At 37.9% G+C, this 21,281-nt stretch overlaps 1 protein-coding gene across 9 annotated transcripts in view; it reads right to left on the bottom strand.

Annotated features, from left to right (window-relative positions):
• The window catches only part of MEIS2 (Meis homeobox 2), a 208,985-nt gene that overhangs the window by 52,677 nt on the left and 135,027 nt on the right, over positions 1 to 21,281 (bottom strand). For all 9 annotated transcript variants that reach the window (XM_047766763.1, XM_047766766.1, XM_047766767.1 and 6 more), the window contains one exon: positions 8,602 to 8,678. In XM_047766763.1, the coding sequence (XP_047622719.1) occupies positions 8,602 to 8,678 (77 nt within the window). The remainder of the gene's footprint in view (positions 1 to 8,601; positions 8,679 to 21,281) is intronic.

Genomic DNA, 21,281 nt, shown 5'->3' with positions numbered 1-21,281 from the left:
TCCCACCATTCACTTAGTAATCACTGCTAAAGTTTTTGTTTATCTAAAGTCCTTAAGGAAGTTTGGAACTCAAGAGGTCAACATTAAACAGCCTAAAACCTCGGTTTGCATGGACTTATCTAAGAGATAAGCTGTATCTAGAGGCAGACGGGAAATCTCATATCTCTTAATGTTTACCTTGCAAGGGAAAAAGAAAAAGAACTCTGAAGTATTTCAACCTGAGTGCAGAGTTGATTCTGACCAGGACAGGGAGTTAGCACAAATCCATATTGAATGATCAGTCAGCAACAGTGATTCTTATTCACACACCAAAAAACAAGCAAACAAAAACAATGAGAGACAACCCCAGAGATTTTCTATTATGATTACAATAAAACAATGAATCAGGAAAAAGATGTAAAGAAAGAAACATTTTTAAAAAAGAAAAAACATAAGTATTTTCCTACCCAGGTTTCTAAACAATTTTGTAGATAAAAAATGATTTTCCTTGTTTCTAGAAGAAATGGTTCTGAAAGTCATGAACTGGATAGAATTTCTGGGATAAGCTCCCGGAGGGGCCGCCCAGCCATTACTCCCTCTCTAATATTTGAAAAATCCAACACAATGAAAACAATAGCAGCAAAGACAATACAAGCCCTTAAGATCAAGAGGTTAATATGACCCTACATTTACTCATTAACAGAGCAGATTCTTAATTAATTAAGTAATTTTTAGAGTGCTGCTTTCCAGGGAATGAATGCATGAATGAATGAGTGAAGTGAATGAGGATGTGATCTAGAGACGATTCTAAAGGACATATTCCTCTGATAGAGAGTTTTTGGAATACATTTAAAAAACACTCTTTACTGTGGGGAATAGAAGAAACAAGGGGGAAAAATTACTGGAAATGGCAGCAATGTGGTAAAAAGGACTGAGAACTCAGAACCAAGCTGTAGCTGCCAAAACTCACATTTTTAAGGGTAAAAAATTTAGGGAAATGAGAGTTCCCTGGTGGCTCAATGGGTAAAGGAGCTGGCATTGTCACTGCTGTAGAACAGGTTCAATCCCTGTCCCAAGAACTTCGTGCTACATGAGCAGCCAAAAAAACAAAAGCAAAAACAAAAAACAAAAAACTTTAGGGAAAGTAAACGATACGGTATTCTGATCCATTTTTTACCCTCTGTTTAATAGCTTCTAATTTAAAGGCTCTGTTTCAACTTTGCATTTACAAGCCCCTTTCTATTTCCTATTTCTGCATTCTAGAAATAAGTTTGAGGGTAATTTGAAAATTCCTTTTTATTACCATTTTTAAAAATACAGCTGTATTGATCTGTGACTGGGGTTAGGAATACTTAGTGAATCTGCTCTGTAAGATGATTCTGTAATATTTTCAATGAATTGCCTTTATTTTTTTCTACTTAAAAATTAGTACATAGCAAGTCAATAAGATCATACTTTAAAAACATGCAATCTGCTGAAATACAGACTTTTATTTCTGTGTTACTTTGAGAAACCATGTCAATCACGGCAACTGAGATGGATAAAGGACTTAGTTGAGCAAACTTTGTCTCTCTTCCAAATACTGCTGTAATGAAGTACAGAAGTAGGTACAGCCTTGTGTCTACCCCAGGACTTGTCTGTGGAGTTCATTGTCTTTATCAATGAAAGAGAGGGGGCTAATTCTAAAGATCTTCCAATATCAAAAAATAGTCTACATTTTGGGCTGAATTCCCCCCACATATTTAGAGAAAAACCATAACGTTCAGCATGAGGAATTTTATCTTCAAAAAATGTTCTCATTTAAATATTTTCTTTAAGGGGCATGTTTTGGAACTGTTTCAGAAACTTGTTGCATTCCTTTTTTGTTGTTTTGTGTTTTCTCTGTAGCACTGTACTTTCCTTTAAACGAGGGACTTTTTTTCTCCCCTTATTGGCATTCCAACCCAGCAAAGAAATATGCATCCTGAGATAATGCTGCCAGCTTGCTATGAAAACCATATTTCATTCTTTCTTTGCAGAGCGAAAGGGAAAAGCACAAAGGCTGTGGTATAATGAATGTAAAGGATTGCAGCAGACCTCCCCTTTGAGTCCCCTCGCTGGCATCTCCTTCCTTTATTTCCCCCTCCAACTCCTTTTGTTTACCACTTTTAAAAGGCTCTCACTGAGTCTGAGCCGCTGGCCCAAATTTGGACAGAATCTCAATTTCTGGAAACGGTACTCTTGTCTCTACGGGCTAGAAAGTGTCTGGAAATGCTGGTGTGACATGGCAATGGACTGGAGGCACAGCTGCCTAGGTACAATACGTATCTTCAATTTTTTTATCTGTGTGGGATGTCAAAATTCTGCTGCAGAAACTGAAATGGGAAAATATGGTAACAGTCCCTCTTATTCAAAAGTGGCATGCCCTGTATTGATGCCCTAGTCACCCCCAGCTCCATTTGCTGTAGACAGAGCAAACTGAAATCCACTTAGATTTTCAGGCCATCCCTCTGTTTAAACATAAACCCCGTGTCTTTTTCTTTTCACGTCTTTTAGTCTCTCTTACCACGCCCCTTTGGTTTTCCTCTCGGAAACCACGACAAGTCCCCCAGAAATGGAGACCCTGGAGACAGAGTGATTGGAACCTGGGTACAGCTGGAAAGTGACTGGAAACCCTGCGGTGGATGTAAACTCAGCTCTGTCACCCCAGAAGCAACTGGCAGTTAAGAAAATGCTCTGGGTTAGCAGAGGACTTTGTGGGGCTCAATGCCACCACATCCCGGGCATCTCTGTCTCCTCCCCTGGTCCCTGATTTCTCTGGCATGTGAGCCCATCTGAAAGAGAAGCTTTTCACCTCAAGCTCAGAAGCTGAGGTTCCAAAGCATGCTTTTTTTTTTTTTTTTGGTCTTCTTTTCCTCAGCATTGGCAGTTTCAGCACATGAAATGCTGACAATGAATCTAGCACCTGGCAAATCTGACTGGAGATTCAAATGGATTTTTGATTCAGAAACAGAGATGTTCCTTGGAAATAATCAGAGAAGATGGCAGCCCTGTGTTTAACAAATGGCCGTGGTGGAAACTGCTGAGTGGAGAGAGGATACTCTGTCCAGCCGGCTCATTCCCTCAGGTTTATCTCTACTCCACCTCCCTGGTCTATCACTCTCTTCCTTCAATCCCTTTTCTCTGGAGATAAAAGTGTCCAGCTGTCTCTGTGCCTCATTTAGATTTCCTGCACCACTGGCCAATTATTCCATATGTTTACTACAAAATTATTTTCCTCAATTCCCAGCTTACTCGTGATGTCCTCACATTACAACGGATTTCCTGGTGTCTGCTCTCCTTGCCGGGGAGTGACAATGTACACCCCTTTGAAAATGACTTGTCTTTGCTGTAAAGAAGCACAATCTCTTACCATGAACCCAGCCTCCTACTCATTTAATTAGGCTTCAGATTGGGCTGGGGGACTCACTGACAGAGGGCCTGCCATCGACTCTGTCTTATAAACCCCCCTACAGTCCTGCTCTTGCCCTCCAAGTGTCAATAGCAAAGAAAAGCATCAGGGCACCCACATCTATCTGGACCGATGGGTTCCTGAGGAAAATGATTGCTTTCCTTAGGCTACCACTCTGTTCCAGTCCATATTTTAATCAGGGCTGAGAGGGTCTTCTAAAAAAACTGCTTTTTCTTTTCAGAGCATTCTTAACCTATGTCATATTTGCACACACAAATCCTTTTGTCTCCTCAACTTTCCATTTCATAAGAAAACCAAGTCACCCAGGGAGTTAGTGAACTTTCCTCAAGGGAAAGGGAAGAAGAAAGAGAAACTGATTGCCCAGACAACTTTCCCAGCACAGTTCCTGAGTCCTCACTGAACAAGCTCCTATCTAGTCTGGAAAAATTCATCAACGTGGTCAGACTGAAAGAAGCAAAGCAAAACTGTTCCTTTCCATGAGGAAGTTCTACAAAGTAGAGGTCTGCTTATTAAAAGCTAGTGCAGCAAGAGAGATTGTTGTAGACCACTGATGGAAAGGTGGGGCAAGCAGGACGAAGACATTTTATGTCTTTAGTTTGAGAGGCCGGGCAAGGACATGTAATCTATTATACAAAGGAACTCTCTGAGCTACCTTCAACAGGCAAGTTCTTTGAAATTTGTTTCATGCATTTTTATTTGGGGCCCTGGAGACAGCCTTCTATCAAGAAAGTAAGTCCTTTATTCTTAGTCTAACTGTTTTCTGTCAATAAGATGGATAGAATGGATTTGGGATTGTTGGTATATAGCAGGATGTAATACTGCAGTGATTTGAGCTTGTAAAAGTAGTATTTCTTCCTTTTAAAATTAAACCTGGAAATAGGAACTTAAAAATTAATATTGTAATTCATATATATAGCACTGGGGGAAGTTACATAAAAACATGGAGGTGTTATGATTTTTCTCAAAGTATTTTTAAGCTTGAGGGGTTTGCATTGTCAAAGGTAAGACTTTGCCATATTTTGGTGATTACTATTGTCAAAGGCGCATGAATGCATCCTAACACATTATTCAAGCAAGAACTTGCTCATTAAAATATTTTTTTTTCTAAAACTCTTTTGCCAATGAATGAATGTAAGTACATCTCCTGAGGAAATACCAGAGCATTAATACCCAAAACTTTCCTTCAAAACGTCTAACTTTTATAGCTATTTGAAGCCACTTACCTCCTAGGGCTCCCTAATCTTGCCTCCCTGGCATCAAAGAACTACAAAAAAAGGATCATCTAAGAAACTACAAAAGTCAACCTTTGTTTAATATAGAAGCTATGCACAGTAAGCTGTCTGCTCTAAAATTTTATCACCCCTTACATGTGTGTCTATTTCTTCCTGAAAGAATTCTCCATTCTGGTTTGTAAGCAACCTAATGAGGTCTTTATTGATATCACCATATGAAATCATCATAATTCTCTCTCATTTTTACAATTATGTGCTTTTTTGCTATTTTAACTATGGATAGCTTCTACACTGAGCAGGTAGCATGCAGTTTTTCCCTGAAATGTTACAACCATGTAAGATATAAATGACCGTTGTCCCCATTTTACAGGTGAGGAAACTAAGGCCTAAAAGGGTTAAGTAATTTGCTGAAAGTCAAACATCCGACAAACAGTGGACCTAGGCTTTTAGTGCCACGGAGTCTGGTGCTAGAGTCTGAGTGCTTACCCACCAAGCTGTATCAGCCTCCAGGTTTTCATCAATATTCTGTCAAAGGCCACCAGGTTTGCTTCTCCATTGTGAGGAGGTTACTCAGATTAAGGGTATTCATTTCTATGTTTTTCTCTCCTGATGCACACACTTTGTAGTTTCATAGCCAGTGTGGCTCTTTCCTAACTGAACAGTCTTACTACTTATACTTAGCTTTGGCAGTGAAGTATATGTACACTGAAGAGCTGGTTATCATCATTTAAAAAAAAAAAAACTCTTAATTAGGTGATTGATTATTTATGGACTTCTGAGGGTTAACTGTAGGGAAAAATGATGGTGTCATAAAACTCCATTCTTTTCCTGAAATCACATTTTGATTTGTTTGTATCATCACTTTTTTGCACACTCCCTACTGTAAATACATTGGAAAAGCCCATTAAGATTACTTCCAACATTGGCTGCTAAGATAAAACAATCTTTAATTCCCTTAATTATCTCCTAAACTTCCTTTTTTTTTGCTTATTTGTTCTAAAATTACTGTCTGATCTTAACAGGTCTGTTTTTATTGCTTATTGCTCTCATCAAGTGCGTGGGGCCATGTTCTATTGCTTGTTACTACAGAGGCAATTTTACAGCGATACTTAACTACCCTGACCTTGCCTGGCCCTTCTATTTTAAGAGGTAAGTGAGAAGCAGAACTGAAATGGCAAGTCTTCCGTGATTTTTTGATTTGCATGCTTTTTCTATTCTGATTCTTGGGGTCCAAGCATCACAGCAGGTAAGTCTAAATTCCCAGCTTCAGTCAGAGAAGTGGGTATTATTTCCTAGGAGAACCGACACAGTGAGGCTTAGGAACTGCTCTGTGATCCCTGTGCTTCTTTTTGCTGAGAGCTCTCAGGACTTGGAGAAACAGTTCATTGCTGACTCTTCTCATCTCCTCACTTGGCACTTAAGACCAGTGATTAGGAAGCTTTTAGAAATGAGTTTGGATCGCTTTCCTCTGTTTTGAAGATGTTATCATCAAGACATTGGGCAATTTCAGAATGTACCATTTCAGAATGTACCAAAAGTGCTGGTGTGCTCTTTTACATTTCTTTTCGAAATCCACCAACATTCAGTTCCTGTGAAATTCCAGGTCATCTTTTAGAAGTATTTGCTGTATTAGCCTCATGAGTCACACCTTATTATCAAAGTTAAGGGTAGCTGTTAGCTAAAAATTGGACCTTGGGGCAAGATTATAGGGTTTTTCAGAAGGAAGTGTGAAAACTAGGGAGATGGAATTATTTTGTTAAAGATGTAGGTGTCAATATTTATGCCATATTACAGAGAGGCTGTGGCGTGATGGACTGTCACATCCTAACCCTTGGCATTCTGCAGCAAACATGGTTCAAATGACAGAGAAACAAGAACCCTAAGATGTTTCACACTGACCAAACTCCTTGTCCATGCCCTGGGGTGCAAGGGAATTCAGAAAATAAGGGTGCTGTCTCCAGGTTCCAACCAGGCGTCTCATTGTGAGAACCACTCATCTTTAGACCTGACTGTCATATCTCTGCGCTTCAAGTGTAATGACTACATCAAAAAGTACAGGTAGTGGATGATAGAGAGCAGTACTTTCAAAAAAAAAAAGCAACATCAAACACCAAAGTCAAACATCAATGTTGAAAGACTTCCTTTTTCTCCAAACTCCCACCACAACCATCCTCAACTTGCCCCCAATTTATAAAAATTATGATTTTAAAGCAATGTTCACTGCATCAAGGTCCACTGTACAGAAAGAAGCTTGGTTTGGTAGTTAGTGTAATATAAAACAACATGCAGAGCAAATCAGTCTCCTCTCTTCAACACAGAATGTTATTTATTTTATTGTTTTAGACCACTGAGAGCTGGTGCTGGGGACACAAGGGAGAATATATATAGAGAGAGACATACAGTATCTGTATCTCCTCTATGAGGTTCATATCAGTGTATAACCACATACACATCCCATCTGGAGATTACAGCCTTTATTCCAAGTTTTTGGTCTAAAGGATATCTTTAAACGTACATAGTTCCAATCTTTAGAAGAAAATTAAAGTGAATTCAAGTCTGTATTGTCTATCCTTTCTTTCTGCCTTTCTTTTCAGGTTAGCAGTTTATTTCTGCATTAATCACCCTGACAGAAGCAAGGCAACTCAATTTTCTGCTTCTGTAGGTAGGCACATCACTTTCTGTACAGCACTAGGCATGAAAAGGGCTGCAGCTAAGCTTTGGTTACTGGTGTAATTGAAATGCTATCCACACTATAGGGTGCATTAAAGTCAGATAACGGCAGTTCCTGTGGCCAATTTAAGTAGCTTGACTTCCCTGGGAAAAAAAAAAAATTGCCTGACAGATAAGGCAGACAAACTGGCTAATTCTCCAAGCATGTCTCTCATTGTGATCCTAGAAAAATGAGAAAAAAATGAATCACAGAACCACAAAATCAATTGACCCTCGGGTAGCTCATCAGGCAGCGAGCCTGATAAACCTAAAAGCTTTGTTAATGTCTGCCTGCCTGTATCCCACAGATAGAGCACTTTGTAAATGAACCTGCTTTGATAAATATATTAAGGAAAGCTGTGAATAAAGGCAGAGACTTCTCATTTGTAAATACAACCTCTGCTACATGGAATTAGAATGATAAAATGGAGTTCCATGTAATTAAGTTTGTATAAGGCCTGAAATCCGTGCAAATACTTTCCCTGAATTTTGAAAGAGAACTGTCAGTTCAATTAATCTGAACATCACCCCAAGAATGTACTGAACAAAATTAAGCTGCTGATAAGACCTGGGCCAGTATTTTGATAAGTAATTCCTATATCATTTCTTGGCCACTGTGATCATTTTATTTAATCCTCTGCCCCTCCTTTTCCTCAGTTACCCTCTAAGCCATATACAAAGAGTGATGGTCCATGCACCTCCTCGGAAGTAATCGGCCAAATCGCAAAGCTAAAAACAGGAAATTTTTTTTTAACCCTGTGTTCAAAAAAATTTAGGTAAATAAATTTCTATTAGGAGATCCTAAAAAGCCTGCATCTCCATCACCCCTCAAAGCCCAGATAAAAGAAACCTTCCCAGAACTGATAACTCCACATAGGGCCTGTGCCAAAATACCCGGAGTAACTGTTTTCCGGGGAATAACCTGAACAGAATTTGTTGTGTACCACTGGAGAATTTCAAAGCAGGAGAGAAGGGGAAACATGCGCTGAGAGGAAGAGTGGGAGAGAAGAAAAGAAAAGAAAGGAGGAGAGGGAAAGAGAAGAGGAATACAGCTTGCAAAAACCATTTACCTAGTTATCTGTCCCTAGGCACTAGGTTCTCACCTCCAGGTAGAAACCCAGAATTCATTCTCCTCAATTTCTTTTGTTTCAGAGACAAAAAAAGGAAAACAGTTATTGTGAAATCTTACTTCAGCCACGGGAGAAAGACATTGATTTTTGGGTCACTCACCAGTTGTTTACTTGGAGAATTGTAAGTCCTGTGTCTTGCGCTAACTGTTTCTTCTGCTCTTCGGAGGGGTACGGATGCTAATGAAAAAAACAAATGTTTTGAAAGATGTATCAGAAGTTAGGAAAGAGTCACTTACGCCTAAGAATGAAAGCACCGTTTGTGATTTCTTTAGTCTATGGCTTGATTTTCTCAATCACAGCTTTTTCATCACGTGTGGGGAAAACAATGGCAGAGGACAAGAATTCAAAAACCTTCTGAGGCAGCCCCATTCCTGCCACACTATGGAGGCTGGCAGTACAAAGCACCACGTTGCAGGTATTCAGTTTCTTCCATTAGTTAGGGATGCACAACACTTTGGCGATGGGTCAGAATTTTGGTTACCTACAATCACTTCAGTTACACTTGAAGGAACTCATTTCAGGCCCATTTTACTGGACTCCCTAGAAAACCTCAGTTAAGCCCTTCTCCATGTTATCTTTGTGAGACGACTCAATATAATCATTATTTCCTAGTTATTCAGAGGTTATGGACAAAGTTTGGAAAGTAAGATCGTGCATAATCACAACTATTCTTGGAAGCCATGGCAACTGCTTCAATTACAGCCGAATTTACGATAGTTATTTATGTTGACTCCTTTAAGGGGTAGTGGAAAGTTCTTCCTTTTTTTTTTTTTTAACTGTTTCCTACTCCTGGTTAAGAGGGGCATGCACAACGACCCCACATTAAAAGGAGTCGAAAACATGCAATGCTTCATACAGAAATTTTTCATTACCCTAGTGTGTGGCAATAAGAGAATGAAGCCATAGGTTTCAGCATTTTTTTTCATTCTTGACTTCCCATCCCAACTCACCAACATTTATAATGAACCCTTCTCCCATCATCAAACTACTTTCCTCTCTCATTTTAAAAATCAAAGATGGTTACTACGGAATTATACATTCACTTTGAGGCATGCACATGTCTGTTAAATAGGTTCCTGCTCTAAATTCACTGATCTTCCTCAACAGAAAAGTAAACTTTCATACAACATGTCAAAGGCACTCCTAAACTAGAGCGCCTTTAGTAATAAATATTTCCCATCAACGTTATTAAAGGGTCACGTGAGGAACAACAGAGTATTCCATTGAGAGCATTCTAATCATTCCACTGTTTGAGAGAGTGAATGTTTTTCAATCATCTAAGATTTTATTCTTCAGGAATTTCATCTTCTATAATAGCGTAGATTATCCAAAATGTGCGTGATTACTTATTAGCAAACCCAAATGCCATTAGGTTAAACAAAATCCCCTGTATTGCAAAAGGGGTTAACTAGATTTGTATTAATATAGAAGCCAGGCTTTTAATATTCTGCAAATGTTAACAAAGAAAGATGATAATGTTGAGTTAATATGGGTTAAGCATAAAATGAAAATAAATTTTTCTGATTGCGAGGTGTTGACATTTTTTTGGCTAGGGCCTCCAGCCTGTTCCTGAAAGCTGTGTAATTACAGAAGGCTTTTCCCCTCCTTCTCCCTCCTGCTTCGAGCCTACCCACATTAGTAATGACCCCTTCACTGCTTCAAAAACCACTAATGGTCTTCAGCACGGGCAAGAAAAATGAACAGGATAAATTGGAATCCACAGTCAGTAATTTGCATCCTATGAGGCTGCTTTGGCCACTCACACTCATTGCTGGCCATCAATCGTTGCCTGTCAGGTGCTGCACTCTGCCACCATGACAAATACTCCTCCTAACACTCTGATTCGTCCAAACAATGTAATTGTCCTCTATTCTCCTTTTGGTAATGGAGATAATGAATGACTGCACAAACAAGAAGGATTGCTCATCACAGACGCCGGGGTAGCTTCGAACTGGAAAAGGCCTAGGGTACAAATTTTAATTGACTGAAAACACTGGTGGAGGGAAGGAATGACCAAAAAGATCCCCAAATCCTTCTTGTCGTGGTGTTTTTCCTGACAAATGCAAAGGAGGAGCACTTTTTTGACTTCTTATTCGTCTAAGATTTTGAAAGCCTAGGTTTATCGGTGATGGGTCCAGTGGAAAGGAATTCTACAAATGACAAAAATGAGAATGAAAATTAGGACTCATTGCAAGGAGGTACAGATATGAGCTGGTAACATCGTCCAGTGTGCTGTTTCTTCATGCAGTGTTCTCTTTCTGGTGTGTTTGGTCTCGTTCACTGATGTGATGCATTTTCCCAAGACAGACACATGTTCTGACAACATGTGGGTTGGGGTGTGTGTGTGTGTGAAAAAGAGAGGTAGAGGCAGACACACACACAGAGAAGGTTTAGATGAAATAAAGGTTTAGGATGCTAAGGTGATAGAAGAGTAGAAATGTGACATTTGTGGAGAGCCAGTTCCTTCAAGTAGGACTGTAAATTCTGATCAAAGAACAAGAATTTTTTCTGGGTATTTTATGAGAAATGTAGTCAAATGACCACAAAATTACATAAACAGTACATTTTATCTTGGGAATCCCTGAAGTGTACTTTCACTGTGAAAGCAGTTGCAAGTTCCATCCACAATCATTAAAAAAATTGGGACCTTACCAAAATTCACCTTGCACAGATGGCTTTTTTTTTAATTAATAGGGAAGACCATAATAACTTTAACTTATTTAAATAACATTCTGTGGTTTTTGAACATTCGTGATTCTATGCCCCTTTTATACATGGAGTGGACTGTTTATCTGAAAGCGCTCTGGCAGTCAGCCACTATATTTCTAAAATTAAAAAAGGGATAGAAAACAATCAGCTTTCAGAGGAATTGGAACCATGGCAATGTGTTTTGGATTAATTTACAAATATATGTGTATGTTTAAGGCCAAACTGTGGAACTAGAGAATTTCTACTACATGGTCTATCATATGCATTATTCTACTTTATTAGAACAGACATCATATTGAAATAATAAACATGGGAAGCCTTCATTTCTTCTTTGATGTATATTGCTAAATGTCTGACTGGCTCAAATTTAAAATAAACTCTGGTATGTTTGCACTTGAAAACTGGAAGTAGACCACAAGCAATAATTTGTTGTCAGTTTCCATATCTTGGACTAAGGCTATAGTTTAGACTATTCACTGTTGGGGGCAAAGCTACTCTGATCCAGTGGCCCAGAGGTAGCTCAGCTTACTCATAAGAATACACATCGTAACATAATAGTGATGATGGTGATTCCCTTCATCAAGAAAGAACCAGCGTAGGTCAAGGTTTTTCACATGCCCAAATAATTTTAAAGTCACTGTTGAATAAAGCTGAATCACAAAGGTCCTCTTTGAATATCAAGTGACAACAAAAAGCAAATAAGACACGTATTGTTCATGACTCAACATAGATAGAATTTTTTTTTTTTCTTTTTAGGGCCGCACCTGTGGTATAAGGAAGTTCCCAGGCTAGGGGTTGAATCAGAGCTGCAGCTGCTGGCCTACACCATAGCCACAACAATGCCAGATCCAAGCCGAATCTGCAGCCTACAATGCAGCTTTCGGGAACTCCGGATCCTTAACCCACATAGCGAGGCCAGGGATGGAAATGGCATCCCCATGGACACTAGTTGGGTTCCTTTCCTCAAGGAGAACTCCTGAAAATATTTTTTTTAACTGCCTTTTTTTCTAAAGACTCATTTGAAAGTGAGGTATTTTCTGTATTTCAGATACTGATCTTAGACCTTTTTTTTTTTTTCTGCTTCTTTTGGGGCTAAACTGGTTTATCAAGTACATGCAGATAGATCAACAATATTTTCTTTAATATATCAGTGAAACATTTTTTGGGTGAGATCACTTAATAATAATCTTCTTTTGTGATTAACCCCTCTCCATTTTTGTCCGGACTGGAATCAATTTATCATAAACTTTATTCCCATGCCGAAAGAATTTATACTAGTGTTTTAGAATACTTCAAGTGATACGCTTAAGCATCTCATGAATTAACAGTACACAATAAAGGAAAAAAGGAGTTCCCTTCGTGACTCAGTGGTTAACTAACGCAACTAGGATCCATGAGGATGTGGGTTCAATCCCTGGCCTCACTCAGTGGGTTAAGGATCTGGAGTTGCCATGAGCTGTGGTATGTGTTACAGAAGAGGCTTGGATCCCGAGTTGCCGTTTCTGTGCCTGTGGCGTCTGCTGGCAGCTATAGCTCCAATTCGATCCTGGGCCTGGGAACTTCCATATGCTGTGGGTGGGGCCCTAGAAAGCAAATAAAATAAAATAAAATAAAATAAAATAAAATAAAATAAAATAAAATAAAATAAAATAAAATAAAATAAAATAAAATAATAAAACAGTAAAGGAAAAAAGGTAGTGTTTGCAAGACTAAAACATTGGAAATAATCTAACTATCTATCAAATGGATCATAGTTAAATAAAATGTGAGATTCTCATTAAAAGCTTTTCCCAAAAGGTTTTGGGTGAAAAAAAAACCCCTGTAGAATACCATGTAATATCGACTTTTATAAAATAGATAAATGCTAGGTAAATAACTATACACATATCTCTGCTCGTCATGCAAGGAAAACATCTGGAAAAAAAACACACACTGAATAAGGGCTCACTCATGTTGTGTAGGCCACTGGGTAGAGGCTTTTACTTTTATTTTTTAATTTTATGGTTGTACCCACATCATATGGAAGTTTCCTGGTCAGGGACTGAATCCAAGCATCTGTAGCTGCGACCTATACCACGCTGTGGTAAAGTCAGATCCTTTACTCACTCTGTCCCTCCAGGGAGTGAACCCATGCCTCAGCAGCAACCTGAGCTGCTGCAGTTTGATTCCTAACCCACTGTGCTACCATGGGAATTCTGACGCTTTTACTTTTTGTTTATATATTCCTATATTGTCTGCATGTGTATTTCTGCAAATAATTTTTTAAAATCCAAGATTAATTTGAAAATTACAATTTATTTTAAGTATAACTAATTTATACACTTCATATTTTTTTAAATAGTAATTTAACTTTTTTTATACAATGAAGTGATATTCTCTTATGTTACGGTAACTTTTTCACTGGATATTTTTAAAAGCAGGACATCTCTGGAATCAGTCCTACCTCTTAAATTATTTTCCCACCCTATGCGTTTGACTGACTTACTGGTCTATAAAATTTACTAGATGAGCTCTTTAAGGAACAATGTCCAATTTGTCAAATTACTGCTGTAATGATGTAATACAGTTGTTAAGACAAGTGACCAATTAACTTGTTGGGCAGGTTTGTAGTTTGAGCAAATACTTGGAAATTGATCATTATGATCACAACTTCATTTTCCTCAGTCCCCCTCAAGATATGACTTATTCCATAGAGTCAATTCAGGGGACCTTGAGTTCAATGATGCCACTTGCAGACAGAAGCCTCTAAGTAATTCCTCTGATTCGGATAATGAAGATGCATTGGGTAAATATCACTTATTGCTCGAGGACCAGACTTACTGAACTGGTACAAGTAGATGTGCTGAAGACTTAACCCCGAATAAATAAGGGCATTTTCATGGAATGTCAAATTTCTTCAATGGTCTTTAACACCTTTTTCTTACGCAAACAGAAATTCTAGTGCTATGGTTAGAATGTATACTGCAAATGAAATTTAAAAGAAAAACAAGAAACAAGATATTTAAAACTCACCATATCTTCATAGTTGGAGGTAATGTGCTTTCCACTAAACTCATATGGCAATTAACTCGGTACTTATAGTTTTTAGCCCTCCATTATCATGGCTTATTTCCATACCTAGTCTTTATTTATTAAGTGTAACTTTCTGAGGGTAATACCTTGGATTTTTTAAACTTTTGTATTTCTTCCCCACTTGGTTTCTGTGTCTCTAAAGGTTGTAGAAAGAGTGAAACAACAACAACAACAACAACAACAAAACCAGACATAAGTTCTCATTCAAGCTTTATCCTTGAACAAAAATGTAACTGAGACCTATTGTCTGTAATGGTAAAATGAAGAGATCAACAAAACTATACATGGCTTATAAAATATTTATGGAGATTATAATATAGTTTGTGATGGTTAACACTGAACCTCACTGACTCTCTCTCTCTCTCACACACACACACACATACTCACCCCTTTCCTCTCAAGTTGTCTGAGCTTCTAATCACCACCTCAGGACACAGTAAAAACCCTTGGCTCTTCCACTACCAAGCTACCTTTCTGTTTCTACCAGAAACACTTCTACCGGAAAAAGGATGCATCTCCTGCTTTTGTGCTACTATTTGTAAATCTTCATTTTTTGGATGTCTCATCCGTGTCCTTAGTTCTTGTGATCAGAACCACAAAATATTAGCGCCCCAAAGGTCTTGAAAGAGAACCTGTCCTGGGACCGAATTTATGTAGATGAAAAAACCAAGACTCATAGGACCAGCAACACACTCCAGGCCACAGAAGCACGAAGTGGTGAGAGCTGGGATAACTGTCACTCTCCTGACACTGGAGGACTTTCCCACTCTCACATTAAAGTTTTTCACTGTGGTACCTCTTGCCCTTTCTCCTGCTAATAGTATGTTGATTTCACTTCAGGGACGTGCTCAGGGTTAGCCAATCAACACAGTTCATCATTCTGGCTGCTTTGAAGATGGAACCACAGTTAGGCTAATGGGAGTCAGCAGCACTGTCAGTCAAAGGTATTCTCTTTTTACCTGGGGTGATTAAGTCAATAGAATGTGTTCCTGGACTTGCAGATGGCCATTGTTGCCACCAAAGTGGGAGAGCCTGACTGAGAATGAAACCCATCCAGACAAAAGCAGAGCCAGTAGCTATAAAGAATAGATTTGTTCACATTTCTGCCTTTGGATCCAGTTGTACCTAAATGCAGCCACTCTTTACCTTTTAGTTAACTTGAGCCAATATATCAGTCCTGACTAATACACATGGCACAATTTGGATTATCTGAAAGTTCTGTAGTTTACTCTCTAATCTTTCTACAGCTAAAAATGATTGTTTATTTTTTAAAGAGAAGGATGGCAAAGAAGAGGAGGCAGAGAGCAGGGAAGAAGATGAAGTGAACTATTTTGCTTTAATCTAGAACTACAGACTCTGATCAAATGTGGAACAAATCTTGAGGATTAGAGATTTTTACAAAAAGTGGATCAGAACTGTGATCCCAATAGATTAAAAAAAAAATCACCTAACTTGAGAGATAGAGGTTTCAGCATGCAGTGTATATGGAATTGGGGAAAAATTATGTCTAAATGAGAAAAGCAAAGTATAAGGTATATTTTTATGATGCTTCTTCAAATGATCATACAGAGAGTAAATTACAGTATGTTTCTTTACGTAAAGTTGAAACTCTTAGGGAGATGCATATAAAGTTATTAATCAAAATACCCAGGAAACACACTTAGACTCAAAAACCTTACAGAAACCCAAGGCTGGATAGTGAAAATACCCAAAAACCATCACAATCATCTAGCTAAGATCATTTGATTTCAGTAAAATTCCCAGCAGCTGAAGGAGAGTGGTATTTTTGGTGGTGGTTGTTGGGGTTTTATTTTATTTTTTATTTTTTTTTGCTTTTTAGAGCCAAACCCAAGATATATGGAAATTCCCAGGCTGGGAGTCAAATGGGAGCTGCAGCTGCTGGCCTACACCACAGCCACAGCAACGCCAGATCCAAGTCGTGTCTGCCACCTATACCACAGCTATGGCAATGCTGGATCCTTAACCCACTGAGTGAGTGCAGTGATTAAACCCACATCCTCATGGATACTAGTTGGGTTTGTAACCTGCTGAGCCACAACGGGAACTCCGAGAGTGTATTCCTAACATTGTATGATCACCACATTCCCTTCCATTTCTATGATTCTGACATGGTCAGTCCAAACATTAGATCCAGTGGAAAATCTTCCCTAACCAGTAGCAGTCGCTTCCACTCCCTCCCCCCATTCCACAGTGCTTTCTCTCCTCCTCTCTTGTGTTTTTATGCACTCCACATTGTCTTTTTGTATGTGTGTGTATTTGTGGTATATCCCTCACTGGACTGCAAATCATTTGAGGACAGAGTTCAAGCCTTTCCTCTTGAACTCTGTACAGCACTTAGCACAATATTTCTTGCAGAATAGGTACTCAATACATACTTGTTTGTGAATGCATTATTTCAGAAATGGATGCTGTTTTATAACTGTCAGTGCCATATATATACTGCATTAAAAACCTAGATAAAAATGAGAAGATTCAGACATTTAATTGTTTTACTGACACACTATTTGGATATTTGAAAACATCTACTGAATTTTTCACTTTTCATCCAGATGTTTGGTGTCATGGAAACCCAGATTCTAGATTCAAATTAGTTAAGTTGGCTTTTTTTTGTTTATGCCAGATGTATACTTGGGAGGAAGAAAATGTGGCTATTTCTGGAGATTCATTTACATTTGAGTTCACATGGAAGTAAATAGATTAAATTATAATAATCGCATCTTTTAAAATTCAGAAAAGGATGAAGAGATTTTAATAATAGCCAGATCCTAAGAGATTAACATGTTTGGTTGATATTTAGAGCCACAGTAGGAAGGCCTCATTAAAAAGAGCAAAGAGAAAGGCACACGCTCTTCTGCAGATAAGCCAAAGGAATACTGAATGAGCCTGAAGGATTATCGTACAGAGATTTTAAGAACAGTTATTAAATTTATTATTATCAAGATATAGATAAAATAGAAAAATGGGAAGGAATTTTTCATGAAACCAAAGTTAATGACTGAAAGGAAAAAAAAAAAAGCGTCTTAGGACTGAGAAGCACTTTTTGCACCTGCAAAGGGAAATGTTACATATACATATTGCAATGGTACAGAGGGAAATCATACCGGCAGGAGTGATGAAATTAAATGATGGTCAGAAACCATCAACACTCCTTCTACTTCTAAACTTCCAAAAAACATAAAAAATATATGAGAAAAATACTTTAGAAAACACTTGCAAATAGGAGTCAGGATTTTAAGCACAACGAATATAATAATTTTCCTATTGACTGAGACTTCAAAGCTGAGCTCAGTCTTATTTTGAAAATAACAGAAATATATTCCTAAGGCTAGAGAAAGATAATTTTTATTTAACATTTGTTAGGACGCTCCCATGAGCTGCTTGGCCATGCGTGTTATGCTGCCTACATGGCTAATGGGTAATCTTACCAAATGAGCCAAAGGCCACAAATAAGGCCTTGACTCATTTAACAATCATTTCACATTTCCACACTATGACCAAATTCATATTTTATGGGGCTACTCAGTTCTACTGCCAGACCACTTTTCCAAAAAATTGAATTTTGTGCTTATTTATTTTATGGATCATTTGTTGAAATAGATTTCAAAACAGGTTTAGGCTATTTAGATTTTTCAGTGAGCTGCAAAAGCAAAACACGCAGACTCAGTTTGAGAACTGGAAAGGACATCTTAGAGGTCACCTTTCTCATTCTATGTCTAACAAAACTGAGGCTGATTGAAGCCAAGTGGCTTGCCCTAAACTTCATTGGCACTTCCCTTTTAAAAGATACCCTTGGAGTTCCCATTGTGGCTCAGAGAAAGGAACCTGACTAGGATCCATGAGGATGCAGGTTTGATCATCGGCCTCGCTCGGTGGGTTAATGCTCAGTGGCTTGCCCTAAGCTGTGGTGTAGGTCTCAGACACAGCTCAGATCCCAAGTCGCTATGACTGTTGCCGTGGCCAGCAGCTGCAGCTCCCGTTCGACCTCTAGCCTGGGAACTTCCATATGCCACAGGTGCAGCCCTAAAAAAAAGCAAAGAAAAAAAAGACCTTTGATTTTACCAGCAAGAACACAAAGAACATTTCTTACAGAATATCTCCTTTCTACCTGGGAATTACAGATAACTATAGCTAGATTTTATCCTGTTACTTGAGATCCATATCTTATATTCCCTATATCTCCTTATATTTCTTCATTTGCCATTGCAAATAAATTGCTTATTTGACACTCTCTCCTATTGCACTCTGGGCTTGCTGAGAACAGGGACCAGCTATCCACATCTTAAGTCCAGAATCTAGTTTACTGCCTGGCATGCAAGAGGCATCAACATATGCATGCTGAATTAATGGAGTACAAGAATGTAAACAAGTGCACCTTTGCATGCCCCACACACTATTTTGAAATGGTAAAAAAGGAAAGTTGGTTGGGGTGAAAGCTAGAAGGCAATTGAGAAGGGAGATTTAAGGAAAGAGACACTCAACAAGGCAGATATACCAACTTTTCACCAGCATCAAACATGAAACAGTAAAAATCAGCTCTTATTTAAAACAAGGGTTAAACATCATACATGTAGAGAACCAAGTAGAAATTGGCAAATTCAGATGGTGACACTAAGAAGTTGTGGAAAAGAAAAAAGTTCATGGGACTTTTCACCAACATTTAATTTCTTCTTGTTTAAAAGTCTAAGGGGTTGCTTTTTTAAAAATTTTTTTGGCTGCCTAGTGGCATACGTGGGGTTCCCTGGGCCAGGGATCAGATCTGAGCTGCAATTGTGACCTATGCTATAAGATCCTTAACCCACTGTGCCAGACTGGGGATTGAATCTGCGTCCCAATGCTCCCAAGACACTGCCAATCCCACTGCACCACCGCAGGAACTCCTAAGAGGTTACTTTAAAACAAGAACCTGAAGGTTGTGGCAGAGAGTGATATAATGCCTAGACAACTGAGATACTTGTATCTAATCTTATGACAGCAATCCTACTGAACGGGTCCAGACACAGTCACATCTGAGACTGAATTAGAAGGAAATGAGGGTTAGCAATGAATCCACATCATTTCTTTAATAACATGAAAAAAAGTCTAGATAAAAAATTGTGGGATAAATATTAAAGAATTAGTATTTTACAAGTTTACATGATACAAGAAACAACTTCAGTTATGTTTAGTCCAATTTCACTTGCATGGACTGTGCTATAAATAATTTTGTCCAATTTGCCTTAGCAATGCACTGAAAGTCCAATTTGACAAGAGAAAGCTAACAGGGATTTAAAGAGGAAGGAGTTGTTTAAAGAAACTGCGGGTTATCTCTTTTTCAAAAAGGTTATTATCTCTAGAGTAAGCAATGGAAATGTTGTGGATATTATCTTTGCTCATCTCAGAGTACAGGATAAGAGAATGGGGTTAATGATAAGTTAAAAAGTCATAAAAATAAGAAGGAAGTAGCTGTAAATTAATGACTCCTTGTGATGCACAGCAGTAGTTGAAAACAGAATCTTAGTGGTGACTGACCATTTCTTATACCAAATTATAGAGGAGGTTTCAATCAGCATGGCTATGATGAAACAGAGCTCCTTAATGAGTGTTAATTCTTTCATACACTACGTTAGAAAATTGATTCAGAGGTTCTGAAATGGCTTCTTTTGTTACCATGTACAGAGCTTCTTTTCACATATAAATGAGCATGGGATATAGCTATATACTTAGAGGTTACTCTAATAAAAGGAGAAGTGGGCTAAAAAGTTTGACTTTTTCCCTGTTTAACAGCTCCATATTATTCAAATATTTTGGAATTTATCTGACGTTTAAAAATTTGGGAGAAAGATCATTATCAGTCTGTTCAGAAATTACAAAAAAGTTAAGACAAAGATAACTGCCCAAGTGTTTAACCTTAGTTATGCACTGTACTAGTCAATAAAGCAACCAATTGGTCTCTGAGAGAACATGCCTAACTGAGCAAACAAAAAAAGGTCAGTTAGCAGTATTTATTTTGGAATTCCCCACAGTTTTATCTTATCAATTTGTTTTTCCTTCCCTTTTTCGGAGCAGCCTATTTAGCGAAAGCTAACTAAGTCGAGATGGAGACAGAATGAGGTACTGCCATAACATTTATCTATCTTTGTACATATACTGGCCCCGTTACTATTTTACCAAAGCTTAAGATTACACTAATACTTTAAATATAGTTTTCTAAGCAGATGAAAAAAAAAAAAAGAATTTGTGAGTTTCTAACTTGCATTTAGAGCAAATCGCCTCATTAGTGAGCAGAACACCTTCAAAATGTCTTTTTTTGATCATACCCATGAATATATTTCTTCTGGTAATTAAGTATCTAAGATCATAAACTAATGCATGTCATAAGCAAACAAAATGAAAAAAATATGTACATAAAATGTCTTTATGACTGAATACCTACTGACTAAACATTTACTCATCCAAGGTAAAAGTGGTTAAATATTGAAATATCAAATCAGTTGATAGTATTTAACCCTTTACTATGATAATTAAATGCTATGCTAAATAAATTCAAATAAGTTAAAAAATGCATAGACTAAGAGAATATGTATATACAAAAACTAAACATTTCATGGCAAAACAGTAAGAATATATGCTAATATGTTTATAGCTTACTTAAACATCAATGTATGGCTATTTCCTTTCTAATTTGGACAGCAAATCAGAAAAAATAATTTTTTAAAAGGCTCCTCTCAGCTTGGGTAGCTAAACTGATCTCAGCAGAAAATATTTGCATCTGCTGATTAACATGGATTTAAAAAAAGAGGAATAATGAGGGACATGTTAAAAATATCACTATGTGAAGTTACTTCACTGTCCATATTTTTTTAATCTCTTAAGTGATAAGATTTTGCAAAAAATAAGAGCTACCTCTTTTTCAAAATTGGTGGCTTTTTTTTTTTACCATCTTACAACAAATAATTCTATTTTTTCATGAAAATATTTCTTAAAAGGATTTAAGAAGCC

The sequence above is a fragment of the Phacochoerus africanus genome, chromosome 2 (assembly GCF_016906955.1).
Source record: "Phacochoerus africanus isolate WHEZ1 chromosome 2, ROS_Pafr_v1, whole genome shotgun sequence".
In the NCBI taxonomy this organism is placed as follows: Eukaryota; Metazoa; Chordata; class Mammalia; order Artiodactyla; family Suidae; genus Phacochoerus; species Phacochoerus africanus.
Note: the sequence above shows the minus strand (reverse complement) of the source record. Positions and strands in the feature narration are given on the sequence as shown.